The sequence below is a fragment of the Cervus canadensis genome, chromosome 4 (genome assembly GCF_019320065.1).
Source record: "Cervus canadensis isolate Bull #8, Minnesota chromosome 4, ASM1932006v1, whole genome shotgun sequence".
In the NCBI taxonomy this organism is placed as follows: Eukaryota; Metazoa; Chordata; class Mammalia; order Artiodactyla; family Cervidae; genus Cervus; species Cervus canadensis.
The window spans coordinates 49376076-49390620 of record NC_057389.1 but is presented as its reverse complement, the minus strand read 5'-3'; the positions used below and the strand labels follow the sequence as shown (position 1 = coordinate 49390620).

The following is a 14545-nucleotide window of genomic DNA, read 5'->3' as shown; positions in this document are numbered from 1 at the left end:
GTTGTATTAAGAGTAAAGAATATTTGATTCAAAAAGTTCATTATCTGAAAAATTTTATCTTGTCTGTTTATGTTCAACAGCCAGATTGTAACGAGTATGTGGATCAACCAAATATTTGCACAAAAGACTTAGATCCAGTCTGTGCAACCAATGGCCACACGTACGCCAATAAATGCATTTTCTGCACTGAAAAGCTGTAAGGGCACAAGACTCAATATTGCCCCTTCCAAAATAATGAACAAACAATCAGAAAATAATAGGAACATCCATGTCTCTGATAGTCAAGGCACAATATACATGGAAAACAATTGTTCTTTCTTAGCAAAGCCACAGAAACACACTGGTACCTTTCCCTGAAGTCATATTCCTAAAAGTAGTTTTATTTGACCTTGAAGTATATCCCTGCTGGATATTACCCACAGCATAAACCAATTACATTAATGTGATTTAATTACCATCACTTACTGTTGGCAATCTGGTCATCAATATAAAGTAATTCTTAACTTCAGAGGCTGAAGTCAAGCTCCAAGCTACAGAGAGAATAATTGAGCAAGAAACGCTACCAACTTCATAAATTTTAATCCTTCACAATTGGCAATTTATATCAGGAAAGAGCTCCTCTGATGGTTCACTTTGTCCTCTGAACTCCATGACAAGACTTCAAACTTTCCTCAGAGAGTAGGGCAGTCTGGCACACTTCTGCCCAACCTCCCTGCCTGCCTCCTTCCCCCTGAGGGAATTCCCAGTTTGAAGGTTCAGCCAGCCATCCTACTTCCTGCCTCCTTTTCTCTCACTGGTGTTTCCTCTCACTGAATCCCCAGATGGGCTTCTATATCCAGAGAACTAAGAAAACAGTCTCTAATCCTCCTCCTGAGGTCTGGGAGGGTTCCCAGGTTGAGTCAGGAGGGAGCATGTAGGAAGAGTCAAGGAGCCCCAGGGGATCAGGAGGACCTGTTGCAGGGTAGGGGGTTGGGAGGGGCCCCGTTGCTTGTGGAAGGGAGCACAGCCCTCCTAGCTCTCTCACAGTCAGACTCTCCTCATGGAGAAGCACTTAGTGCAATACTTAGGCAATTTAAAATATTTTTCAAAAATAATTTTTCTTTCTTTTTCTTTCTTTACAGAAAAAATAGAGGAAATACTGGTTTTAGTCATTGGGGTTGTTGTTAACTCTGCCTCAGCTACACATTCCTATGGCTTTTATTGCAATCCTATTTTGCTATTGATTCTACAATCAATTAGTCCTCTCAGTCAAGGCTTTAAATTCTTAGATGACCAGACTAAGCCTTCAGTAGCACACAAGACAGAATATATATTGTTGGAGAATTTTTCAACTCTAAGAACCCCTCAATGAAGGATTTCCATTTTCTTTCTTCAATTATACATTGATAGTTGAAAACCTATCTTAATTGTGTGTTTAAGAATAGAAAATCTAATGGAATTTGTAATCATGAATATTGACTGTTTCAATCAATAAAATGTTAAATAGCATTCCCTTTATTAAAATATCCTTTCTTGTTTTTTTGGTTGTATTATTGGATTATAGCACACAAATACTTCTTGTAACTATCATTAAGGAAATAGTCTCAAAAGTCAACAAATAATCCATTACTTGGGAGTTTATTAAAAGTACAGACAGCTGGGCTTCTCTTTATTCTAAAAAGTCAAACCCTTTAGAAGAGGAATCTAGGGACTTGAATTCTCATAAATACTCCACGTCAATCTTCTGATCAAAAATGTTAACCAGGACAGACTTAAATTATAAAACAAAAGATGTATCTATTAATGTAACTGAGTGAAGTGCAAAGACTATTCAAATATATTGTATGATTTCTGAAGTTTGGGAGAAAAAAAATGTGTTATTTTCTCTCTCATAAATCATCAAGAGACAGTTCAGTGATCCTGGCAGGCCAGGCAACTCTGCTTTTACCGATCTAGGATATTCATTTGTGGTCCAAATCTGACGCTCCACTATTTCTCTTTACCTCTTAACCAACAAGAAACTGAGTGAAATTTGATTAGTCAAAAATTCATTTAAAGCTTGGTTATAATGGCAGAAATGCAGACGACTAGAAAGCAAGTTCCAAACTGCTACGTATGTGGTATCAGACCTGCTCTCCATCTCAGTAAACATTTTCACCTCTAAGAGATAATCTACATGGGAGTTACTTTCATTTACCTTCCTTAGTATTAATTCTTAATGAAAATATCCATTAAAATGTACAAATTTGGAGCCACATTATAAAAATGCTTTCAATTACTTTCAAGGTCTTTTTTAAATTATAAAAACATTATTCATTGAATGCTGGTAAATTCATGCATGCATTCTTTCTTTTATTTTGTAAAAATGTTTTAAAAATTTAATTGAAGAATACTGATTTATAATATTCTGTTAGCTTCGGGTGTACAGTAAAGTGATTTAGCTATATGTGTATATATATAAATATGTATATACATATATGTATGTGTGCACGTGTGCACACACACATGTATACATATATGCACACGTGCACATGCGTGCACACACACACACACTCTTTTTCAGATTCTTTCCATTCTAGGTTATTACACATTAAGTACAGTTCCCTGTGTTATATGGTAGGTCTTGGTTGTTTACCTATTTTATACATAGCAAGTATTGTGCTGCGCTCAGTCGTTCAGTTGTGTCTGACTCTTTGCAACCCCAAAGCCTGTAGTCTGGCAGGCTCCTCTGCCCATGTGGATTCTCCAGGCAAGAATACTGGAGTGCATTGCCATGTCCTCCTCCAGGGGATCTTCCTAACCCAAAGATCGAACTCAGGTCTCCCGCATTGCAGGCGGACTCTTTAATGTCTGAGTCACCAGGGAAGCCCCTGTGTATTTGTTAATCCCAAACTCTAATTTATCCCTCCTGGCTTCCCCATTGGCTGACCATAAGTTTGTTTTTTACATCTGTCAGTATATTTCTGTTTTGGAAATTAGTTCATTTGTATTATTTTGTTTTAGATTCTACATGTAAGCAATATCAGGCTTACTCCAATTAGTATGACAATCTTTAGGTCCATCATTTTGCTTCAAATGTTATTTATTTCACTTTTTTAATGGCTGAGCAATTTTCCATTGTGTGTGTCTATGTATGCATATATGTACCACATCTTTATCCGTTCATCTGCTGATAGACATTTAGGTTGGTCCCATGTTTTGGCTATTGTAAGTAGTGCTGCTGTAATCACTGAGTGCATGTATTTGAATTGGAGTTTTCTATGGATGTATGCCCAGGAGAGGGAATCTTGGATCATATGGCATCTCTATTTTTAGTTTTCTAAGGAATATCATACTATTCTCCACAATGGTTGTAGCAATTTGCATTCCCACCAACAGTGCCCCTTTTTTCCCACACCCTCTCCAGCATTTATTATTTGTAGACTTTGTGATGATGGCCATTCTGACTGCTATGAGGTGGTACCTCACTATAGTTCTGATTCACATTTCTCTAATAATTATTGATGTTGAGTATCTTTTCATTTCCTGTTGGCCATCTGTATGGCTTCTTTGGAGAAATTCCTAGTTGGGTCATCTGCCAATTTTTTGACTGAGTTGTTATTGATATTAAGCTGCATGAGCTGTTTATATATTTTGGAAATTAATCTCCTCTTGGTCATGTGGTTTGCAAATATTTTCTGTCATTCTGTAGGTTTTATGTTTTGTTTATGGTTTCCTTTGCTATGCAAAGTTTTTTAAGTTTAATTAGGTTCTATTTGTTTATTTTTGTTTTTATTTCCATTACTCTATAAGATGGATTCAAAAAGATACTTTTGGGATTTACATTAAAGAGTGTTCTGCCTATTTTTCCTTCTAGTTTTATAGTATCCTATCTTACAATTAGGTCTTTAATCCATTTTGATTTTAGTTTTGTATATGGAGTCAGAGAATGTTCTTATTTCATTCTTTTACATGCTGCTGTCCAGTTTTCCAAGAATCACTTATAGAAGAGACTGTCTTTTCTCCATTGTATGTTCTTGCCTCCTTTGTTATAGATTAACTAACCATAGCTGTGTGGATTTATTTCTGGAATTTCTATCCTGTTTCATTGAGCTGTATTTCTGTTTTTGTTCTAGTACCATACTGTTTTGATTACCATAGCTTTGTAGTATAGTCCGAAGTCAGGGAGTCTGATTCCTCCAGCTATATTTTTCTTTCTCACGATTGCTTTGGTATTCAGGACTTCAACAGAAAATGTTCCGGGGATTTCTTCTACCAACGTCAGACCCCCATCTGGGAAATCTGAAGTGGGGCTCAGAACTTTCTCTCTGTAGAAGAACTGTGATATAATACTTCTCCACTTTGTAAGTGGCTTACTGCTGGGTATGAGATTTGATTATACTGTGAGTGTGCTCCTTCTACCACCTAGTAGTGGTTTCTTCTTTACGTCATTGGATGTAGAATATCTGCAGATATTTGTATCTCCTCCTGCAGATGTATACTTGGGAAAATGAAACTCTGCAAATCATCTAAGAATGTGTGTGGTTTTTTGTCCTAAAAGGCATAGCTGGCATGTTCGCTCTTGGAGCTCCAAGGCATTGGGGGGCACAGGCCAGGAACTAAAACAGATTTAGTCAAACTTCTGCAGCAGCTTCCCTCTCATTTCAGACACCAGGCTCTTTTTACTTGAGGCAGAAAATGATGATGGCTCAGCTTTCTTTGACTTCTTTTTTTAATAATTGCAGAGTCTTTTGGACTACACTTTTGTCTAAGATCAAGGGAAGTGTTTTATAAAGTGAAAAGACACAGGCCACCCAGTGTTCACCCAAAGTAAATGCAGCACTATTTACAACAGCCATGGAAGCAGTTAAATGTCCATTGAAAGATGAATGGATAAAGAAGATGTAGTATATATCTGGAGCTTCCCTGGTAGCTCAGATGGTGGAGAGTTTGCCTGCAAGGTGGGAGATCTGGGTGCAATCCCTGGGTTAGGAAGAACCCCTGGAGAAGGAAATGGCAACCCACTTCAGTATTCTTGCCTGGAAAATCCCGTGGACAGAGGAAGCTGGTGGGCTACAGTTTATGGAGTTGCAAAGAGTTGGACACGATTGAGTGGCTAACACTAATGCTATCTGTTTTGGTAGGTTCCAGTCTTTTTTACTGATGGTTGTTCAACAGTTAGTTGTGATTTCAGTGTGCCTATGATGAAAGTGAAAGAGGAGAGTGAAAAAGTTGACTTAAAGCTTAACATTCAGAAAACTAAGATCATGGCATCTGGTCCCATCACCTCATGGGAAATAGAGGGGAGACAGTGGAAACAGTGTCAGACATGATTTTTTGGGGCTCCAAAATCACTGCAGATGGTGACTGCAGCCATGAAATTAAAAGATGCTTACTCCTTGGAAGGAAAGTTATGACCAACCTAGACAGCATATTAAAAAGCAGAGACATTACTTTGCCAACAAAGGTCCATCTGGTCAAGGCTATGGTTTTTCTAGCGGTCATGTATGGATGTGAGAGTTGGACTGTGAAGAAAGCTGAGTGCCGAAAAATTGATGCTTTTGAACTGTGCTGTTGGAGAAGACTCTTGAGAGTCCCTGGGACTGCAAGGAGATCCAACCAGTCCATCCTGAAGGAGATAAGTCCTGGGTTTTCATTGGAAGGACTGATGCTGAAGTAGAAACTCCAATACTTTGGCCACCTCATGCAAATAGTTGACTCATTGGAAAAGACCCTGATGCTGGGAGGGATTGGGGGCAGGAGGAGAAGGGGACGACAGAGCATGAGATGGCTGGATGCCATCACCGACTCGATGGACATGAGTTTGAGTAAACTCTGGGAGTTTGTGATGGACAGGGAGGCCTGGCGTGCTGCGATTCATGGGGTCGCAAAGAGTTGGACATGACTGAGCGACTGAACTGAACTGAACTGATGACAGGGATTGCACTCAAGTTTCCACTCTACCATCTTGCCTCCCATTTCCCTAAAATCACTGTAATTAATTTTTTCTTTTTGCTTTTATTCAATATATTATTAACAAGAAACCCTACTATGTGTCATGCGCTGTATAATGATAGGGAAAAGGTGATAAGCAAAAGCAAATAATGTAACTGTTCTCTAGGAAGGTTTAATGTATTGATGGAAATTAGTATCAATAAGTGAAAGGAAATTCTACTGGATAGCATGATTGTTTGCCACATGATTTGTGTGGAATTGTGAATTTGTGTGGAATTTGTGAATCAGCTTCTTACACTGCACATTATATGGAGGTCTTCAAAGATCATGTTGGATAGACATCAGATCCATAATGAAAGTAAGACTCTAGAAATTTAACAATATCTAAAAATCTGACATTTGGTAAAGAAAACAGAGCTTTTGAAATTGAGGTAAAATTCATACAATTTTAAATGTCCCATTTTAAAGCAAATTATATGTTTTTTAAGTATATGTTTATTCACAATTTTGTGCAACTATCACCACTATCTGATTACAAAACATTTCCATCATCTTACTCATTCCAAGTAAAAACAAACAAATCAATTCAGGAATTTTCCCATCTATACCCCATCTATAATTCCTGGCAACCACTAAACTACATCTGGTCTGTCTATTCTGGACATTACATATCAATGAAAACACACAACATGTGTGATTTTCATATAAATGGAATTTTTGGTCTATATCTATAGAGCAATACCTTATTTTATTGCATTTTGCTTTATTGTGCTTTCCAGATACTTTTTAACAGATTGAAGGTCTGTGGCAACCCCGTGTGAACAAGTGTATCAGTGCCATTTTTCCAACAGCTTTGCTAACTTTATGTCCCTGTGTCACATTTTGATAATTCTTGCAATGGTTCACACTTTTTCATTATTGCTATATTTTCTATACTGATCTGTGACAAGTGGTCTTTGATGTAACTATGATGACTCTGAAGAATCAGATGATAGCTAGCATTTTTAAGCAATAAAGAATTTGTAAATTAAGGAATGTACATTTTTTAAGACACAATGTTATTCCACATTTAGCAACATTACAATGTAACATAACTTTTATACAAAGTGGGAAAGCAAAAAATTAATGTCAGTCACTTTATTGAAATATTTTTTTCATTGGTGGCCTGGAATCAAACCAACAATATCTCCAAAGTATGCCAGTATGCCATTATATCTATACATATATAAAGTAGATGGACTTTTGTGAATACTTCCTTTCAATTAGCATAAGATTTTCAAGGTTCATCCATGTTGTAGCATGCTATCACATTTCTTTGCTTTTTATGACTAAATATTCCATCTTGTAGATACATCACATTTACTTTATCCAGTTATCTGTGGATTGTATCTCCTTGTTGGCTATAATGAAGAATGTAGCTATTTACATTCTTATACAAGTATTGGTGTGATCATATATTTTCACATCTCTATACACACATAGGAGTAGAATTTCATATAATAACTCAATCTTTAATGTTTTTGGAGGAAATGGTCAAAATTTTCCATAGTGAATGCATCATTAACATTTCTACTCGGGCTGTATGAGGGTTCAATTTCTCCATATTCTCACACAAATTCACAAATATGCTTTAGTCTTTAAAAATTACATTTATCCTAGTAGTATGTTAGCTGCTCAGTCGTGTCTGACTCTTTGCAAACCCATGGACTGGGGCCCACCAGGCTCCTCTGTCCATGAAATTCTCCAGGCAAGAATACTGGAGTGGGTTGCCATTTCCTTCTCCAGGAGATCTTCCTGACCCAGGGATCAAACCCAGGTCTCCCACATTGCAGGCAGATTCTTTACCATTTGAGCCACCAGGAAGCCCTACATTTATCTTAGTGGGTGTAAACTAGTATTTCATTGTGGCTTGATTTACATTTCCCTTATGAGTAACTATTAACATTTTTTTCAGGTGCTCATTGGCCATTTGCACAAGTTCCCTGGAGAAAGTCTATTCAAATTCTTTGACTCTTTTAAAAAATTAGGTTCTTTTTGATTTGGTAGTGTTCTTTATATAATATGGTTACTAGGTCCTTAGTAACCATAAGGTCCTTTGTTGTTGTTCTTTAGTCTCTGTCATATCCAACTCTTTGAGATCCCATGGAGTGCAGCATGCCAGGCTTTCCTGTCCTACACTATCTCCCAGAGTTTGCTCAAACTCACATCCATTGAGTCAGTGATGCCATCCTGACTCTGTTTTCCATCTCATCCTCTGTTTTCCCCTTCTCCTCTTGCTCTCAATCTTTCCCAATGTCAAGGTCCTTTCCAGTGAGTCATCTGTTCACATCAGGTGGCCAAAGTATACCTTCAGCATCAGTCCTTCCAATGATATTCAGGGTTGATTTCCTGAGGATTGACTGGTATTTGATCTCCTGCTGTCCAAGGAACTCTCAAGAGTCTTATCCAGTACCACAGTTCAAAAGCATCAATTCTTTGGAGCTCACCCTTCTTTGTGGTCCAACTCTCACATCCATACAGGACTACTGGAAAAACCATATCTTTGACTTTTACAGACCTTTGTAGGCAAAGTGATTTATCTGCTTTTGAATATGCTCTCTAGGTTTGTCATAGCTTTTCTTCCAAGGATCAAGTGTCTTTTAATTTCCTGGCTTTAGTCACCATCTGAAGTGATTTTGGAACCCAAGAAAATCAAATCTGTAACTGTTTCTACTTTTTCCCCTTCTATTTGCAATGACGTGATTTCATGATCTTAGTTTTTTAGATATTTAACTTGCAAATATTTTCTTCCATGTTTGGGTTGTCTTTTGTTCTTTCTTTATAGCATCCTTTGATGTAATTTTTAAAAAACTTTAGTGAATTTCAATTTGCTTCTTTTTTTCCCATTGCTGCCTGTGTTTTTCATATTATACATAAGAAATTACTTCCTAATCCATGACTATGAAGATTTATCCTACATTTTCTTCTAAGAGTATCATGGTATTAGTGAAAGTGAAAGTGAAGTCGTTCAGTCGTGTCCGACTCTTTGCGACCCCGTGGACTGTAGCCCACCAGGCTCCTCCATCCATGGGATTCTCCAGGCAAGAATACTGGAGTCGGTTGCCATTTCCTTCTCCAGGGGATCTTCCCGACCCAGGGATCAAACCCAGGTCTCCCACATTGGAGGAAGACGCTTTACCCTCTGAGCCACTAGAGTACCTACACTTATATCTCTGATCCATTTTGAGTTAATTTTTGTATATGGTGAGAATTATGGGTACAATGTTCTACTTTTGCATGTGACGATCCAGCTGTCACAGGACAATAAGTTGAAAAGAATACTATTTTGCATTTTAATTTTCCAAGAAAAAAATTAGTCAGAAATCAGAAAAAAAAAAATCTGTCAAAAATCAATTGATTAACCAAGAGAGTGCAGTACTAGAAAAGAAATAGATAAATGAAACAGAATGGAAAGCCCAGAAATAGCCCTCCATAAATAAAGTTGACTGGTCTTTGCCAGAGAAGCAAAGGCAATGCAATAGGGCAAAGGTAGTTCTCTCAACAAATGGTGCTGGAATAACTGAACATCTACATGCAAAAACATTAATCTAGACACAGACCTTATACCCTTTCAAAAAATGAACTCAAAATGGATCACAGATCAAAGTGTAAAATGCAAAACTGTAAAACTTCTATTTTTTTTTTTATTTTATTTTATTGGATGCTTTATAAAAAGTCCAAGCACACACATACTGCACCCCCACCAGGAAGGGAGGGGTTCACATTACTTGTTCTTATACCCTCAAGATAAGCCTCTCCCCACAAATATTTGTATCCCAACTATAAAAATGGAGTTGCAAAGGGTATATATAAAGATATGATATTTTTCTTGCTCTTGTTATAGTACAAACAACTGAAGGTGACTACTGATCCCTGAGAGTAAGAAAGGGGAAAATCACTTGACAAAGGGATGGAATGTCTGTTACCTTAACAAGTAGCTGACTCATCTGCTATTAACAGGCACCTACCCTAAATTACAGCGACCCGGGCACATGAAAGTTGAGACAACATGTGTGGGGCCCCTGCTGATTACACTTGCTCCAGAAGGCACGTGATTCCGCACCCTTTCTTCGTCACTACAAATTAGAGGAGAACCCAGTACTTAAGATTCTACCCACTGAGGTATTAACTGCCATCAGGATTAGTTATGTCCAAGGAGCATGCAATAGAAATATTTTTAAACCAACATGGTTAAGTGTTAAGATCTTTAGAAATCAAAATACGTATTCACATAATTTTAAACTGAAGTCAAGATAAATCAAATCTTCTGTGGTAATGATTTGAGTGCAAGTGATGCTGGCTTTCTTCACATTCAGTCCTTCACTCAGTTGTTCTTGAACAGGTCGATGCAGCTTTGCAGGAGCGACACGTTGTTCCTGGCATGCTTTATTTCCAGTTCAGACATTTCAATTAGATTCTTCCTAAACGCTGCCACTCTCTTCCGTTTGAAATTGATTAGCTCTTCTTTTGCAGATTCAGAGAGCTGTTCAAACTTCTGGCAGCATTCCTGCTGGTGTGCCTCGGCCAGCTTGACATCTTTGCTCTTTAACCGGGCCTTATCCAGAGCTTTGTTTGAATTCTCATAGTCGATGAGGGCTTTGGTGCGTCGGTATAAGAGATCCTTGGCAGCCTCTATGTTGAGCATGTAGTAGCGCAGGAGCTCCGTCAGCTTCAGGTCTTCATCTGAGGAGACTCGACTCTCCACTTTCCTAAGTTTTTCAAACAGCTCAGCCACCTTCAACAGGTACTTCTTGATGACTGTAGGCTCCTCTAAAGCCAGGCTATGCAAGCAGGCTGCGGTGTGGATATAATCGTCTGCGACACTTTTATGAGATCTGGTCATCCTGTCAGCCTTTGCACAGGAATCCTTGATCCTGTTGTAATAGTTGATGAGGAAAGTCTTCTCTTGCTCAAAAAAGTCATCTACCTCCTTAACTCCTGAAAAAAGAACTTCATCAGCACTTTTCACCACACTTTTAAAAAAGCCACCAAACATCTCTTTGGTATTTTTCCGCCTGACACTTAGATCTTGATCATATTCCAAAAAAACATGGAAGTTGCGATCTTTACTGAGAACAGGGTGAGAAGAGAGCCGTTGAAGAAAGACTTCGTGTGAAGACACAGTCTTCTTGAAGACAGCAAGGTACTCAGCTTCTAGCTCCTGCTTCATCTTGGCAAACTCTTCTTTGGTCATCGACCCTTCACCCTCTCCCAGCTTCTGCATCTTCTCTCGAGGGCCATCGAAGTCGGGCTTGGTGGGCGCTGGCGGGATAATAAGCCCAGCGTAGTCTGTAGTTTCAATAAGAGTGTCATGTAGCCACACAAAGTCTTCATGTTGCCTTGTAACAGAAAACTCTGGGCTCTGAAACGTGGGCAGTGTGGTCTTGGTGTGCACTGTAAATTTGACTTTATCTCTCTCACTGAGTGCATCAGGTATGTCAATCTGAAGCGAGGGATCAACATTCAGGTCCACTGACACAGATCTCAGCTTGCTGCGGTCCTCCTCCTGCTGCTGCAACACCTCGGGAACCGCGGCCATGGCGACGCGGGTCTCGAGCGGAGCCGCCTGGCTGTGCGAGGAGAGAAGAGGCTGGGCCGCCGCCGCCGCTGGGGTGCCTCTCAGGGGAAGGGGCGGCCGCGGCCCCGCCTCCGCCAGCCTCCCTGCACGACGGCTGCCAAAACTGTAAAACTTCTAAAAGATAACATAGGAAAAAACATAAATGACCCTGGGTATGGCGAAGGCTTTTTAGATAAAATACCAAAGGCTTGACCCATGAAAGAAATAACTGACAAATTGGACTTCATTAAAATTAAAAATTCACTTCTGTGAAAGATAACATCAAGAGAATGAAAACACAAGCCACAGACTTGGAGAAAGATTTGCAAAAGATCCATCTGATAAAAGACTGTTATCCAAGATATACAAACAACACTTAAATATCAATGATAAGAAACAAACAACTCTAAAACGGCCATACTACCCAAAATAATCTACACAGCTAATATCAGTCAGTCAGTTCAGTCACTCAGTCGTGCCCGACTCTTTGCAACCCCATGAATCACAGCACGCCAGGCCTCCCTATCCATCACCAACTCCTGGAGTTTACTAAAACTCATATCCATCGAGTCAGTGATGCCATCCAGCCATGTCATCCTCTGTCGTCCCCTTCTCCTCCTGCCCCCAATCCCTCCCAACATCAGGGTCTTTTCCAATGAGTCAACTCTTTGCATGAAGTGGCCAAAGTATTGGAGTTTCAGCTTCAGTATCAGTCCTTCCAATGAACACCCAGGACTGATCTCCTTCAGGATGGACTGGTTGGATCTCCTTGCAGTCCAAGGGACTCTCAAGAGTCTTCTTCAACAACAAAGTTCAAAAGAATCAATTTTTCGGTGTTCAGCTTTCTTCACAGTCCAGCTCTCACATCCATACATGACCACTGGAAAAACCATAGCTTTGACTAGATGGACCTTTGTTGGCAAAGTAATGTCTCTGCTTTTTAATATGCTGTCTAGGTTGGTCATAACATTCCTTCCAAGGAGTAAGCATCTTTTAATTTCATGGCTGCAATCACCATCTGCAGTGATTTTGGAGCCCAGAAAAATAAAGTCTGACACCATTTCCACTGTTTCCCCATCTATGTGGTGTGATGGGATGGGACCCATGATGTGATGGGACCAGATACCATGATCTTAGTTTTCTGAATGTTAAGCTTTAAGTCAACTTTTTCACTCTCCTCTTTCACTTTCATCAAGAGATTTTTTAGTTCCTCTTCACTTTCTGCCATAAGGGTGGTGTCATCTGCATACCTGAGGTTATTGATATTTTCCCTGGCAATCTTGATTCCAGCTTGTGCTTCCTCAGGCCAGCGTTTCTCACGATGTACTCTGCATATAAGTTAAATAAGCAGGGTCACAATACATAGCCTTGACGTACTCTTTTTCCTACTTGGAACCAGTCTGTTGTTCCATGTCCAGTTCTAACTGTTGCTTCCTGACGTGCATACAGGTTTCTCAAGAGGCAGGTCAGGTAGTCTGGTATTCCTATCTCTTTCAGAATTTTCCACAGTTTACTGTGATCCACACAGTCAAAGGCTTTGGCATAGTTAATAAAGCAGAAATAGATGTTTTTCTGGAACTCTCTTGCTTTTTTGTTGATTTAACGGATGTTGGGAATTTGATCTCTGGTTCCTCTGCCTTTTCTAAATCCAGCTTGAACATCTGGGAGTTCACGGTTCACGTAATGCTGAAGCCTGGCGTGGAGAATTTTGAGCATTATTCTACTAGCATCTGAGATGAGTACAATTATGCAGTAGTTTGAGCATTCTTTGTGATTGCCTTTCTTTGGGATTTGAATGAAAACTGACCTTTTCCAGTCCTGTGGCCACTGCTGAGTTTTCCAAATTTGCTGGCATATTCAGGGCAGCACATTCACAGCATCATCTTTCAGGATTTGAAATAGCTCAACTGGAATTCCATCACCTCCACTAGCTTTGTTCGTAGTGATGCTTCCTGAGGCCCACTTGACTTCACATTCCAGGATGTCTGGCTCTAGGTGAGTGATCACACCATCGTGATTATCTAGGTCATGAAGATCTTTTTTCTACAGTTCTTCTTTGTATTCTTGCCACCTCTTATCTTCTGCTTCTGTTAGGTCCATACCATTTCTGTCCTTTATCGAACCCATCTTTGCCTGAAATGTTCCCTTGGTATCTCTAATTTTCTTGAAGAGATCTCTAGTCTTTCCCATTCTGTTGTTTTCCTCTATTTCTTTGCACTGATCACTGAGTAAGGCTTTCATATCTCTCCTTGGTATTCTTTGGAACTCTGCATTCAAATGGGAATATCTTTCCTTTTCTCCTTTGTTTTTTGCTTCTCTTCTTTTCACAGGTATTTGTAAGTCCTCCTCAAACAACCGTTTTGCCTTTTTGCATCTTTTTCCCATGGGGATGGTCTTGATTCCTGTCTCCTGTACAATGTCACGAACCTCCACCCATAGTTCATCAGGCACTCTGTCTATCAGATCTAGTCCCTTAAATCTATTTCTCACTTCCACTGTATAGTCATAAAGGATTTGATTTAGGTCACACCTGAAGGTCTAGTGGTTTTCCCTAACTTTCTTCAATTTAAGTCTGATTTTGACAATAAGGAGTTCATGATCTGAGACACAGTCAGCTCCCAGTCTTGTTTTTGCTGACTGTATAGAGTGTCTCCATCTTTGGCTGAAAAGAATACAACCAATCTGATTTTGGTATTGACCATCTGGTGATGTCCATGTGTAGAGTCTTGTCTTGTGTTGTTGGAAGAGGGTGTTTGCTATGACCAGTGCGTTCTCTTGGCAAAACTCTATTAGCCTTTGCCCTGCTTCATTCCATACTCCAAGGCCAAATTGCCTGTTACTCCAGGTGTTTCTTGACTTCCTTCGTTTGCCTTCCAGTCCCCTATAATGAAAAGAACATCTTCTCTGGGTGTTAGTTCTAAAAGTTCTTGTAGGTCTTCATAGAACAGTTCAACTTCAGTTTTTTCAGTGTTACTGGTTGGGGCATAGACTTGGATTACCATGATATTGAATGGTTTGCCTTGGAAATGAACAGAG

General features: G+C 39.4%; 1 protein-coding gene across 1 annotated transcript; it reads right to left on the bottom strand.

Annotated features, from left to right (window-relative positions):
• Window positions 1-9599: 9599 nt before the first annotated feature.
• LOC122439744 (sorting nexin-5) lies at window positions 9600-11622 on the bottom strand. The gene has a single exon (XM_043465056.1). The coding sequence runs from the start codon at window positions 11489-11491 to the stop codon at window positions 10277-10279; it is 1215 nt and encodes a 404-aa protein (XP_043320991.1). The 5' UTR covers window positions 11492-11622; the 3' UTR covers window positions 9600-10276.
• Between the last annotated feature and the right edge of the window lie 2923 nt (window positions 11623-14545).

Excerpts from the sequence above, each read along its gene's own strand:
- LOC122439744 (XM_043465056.1), bottom strand. The coding sequence starts at position 11,491 with ATGGCCGCGGTTCCCGAGGTGTTGCAGCAGCAGGAGGAGGACCGCAGC.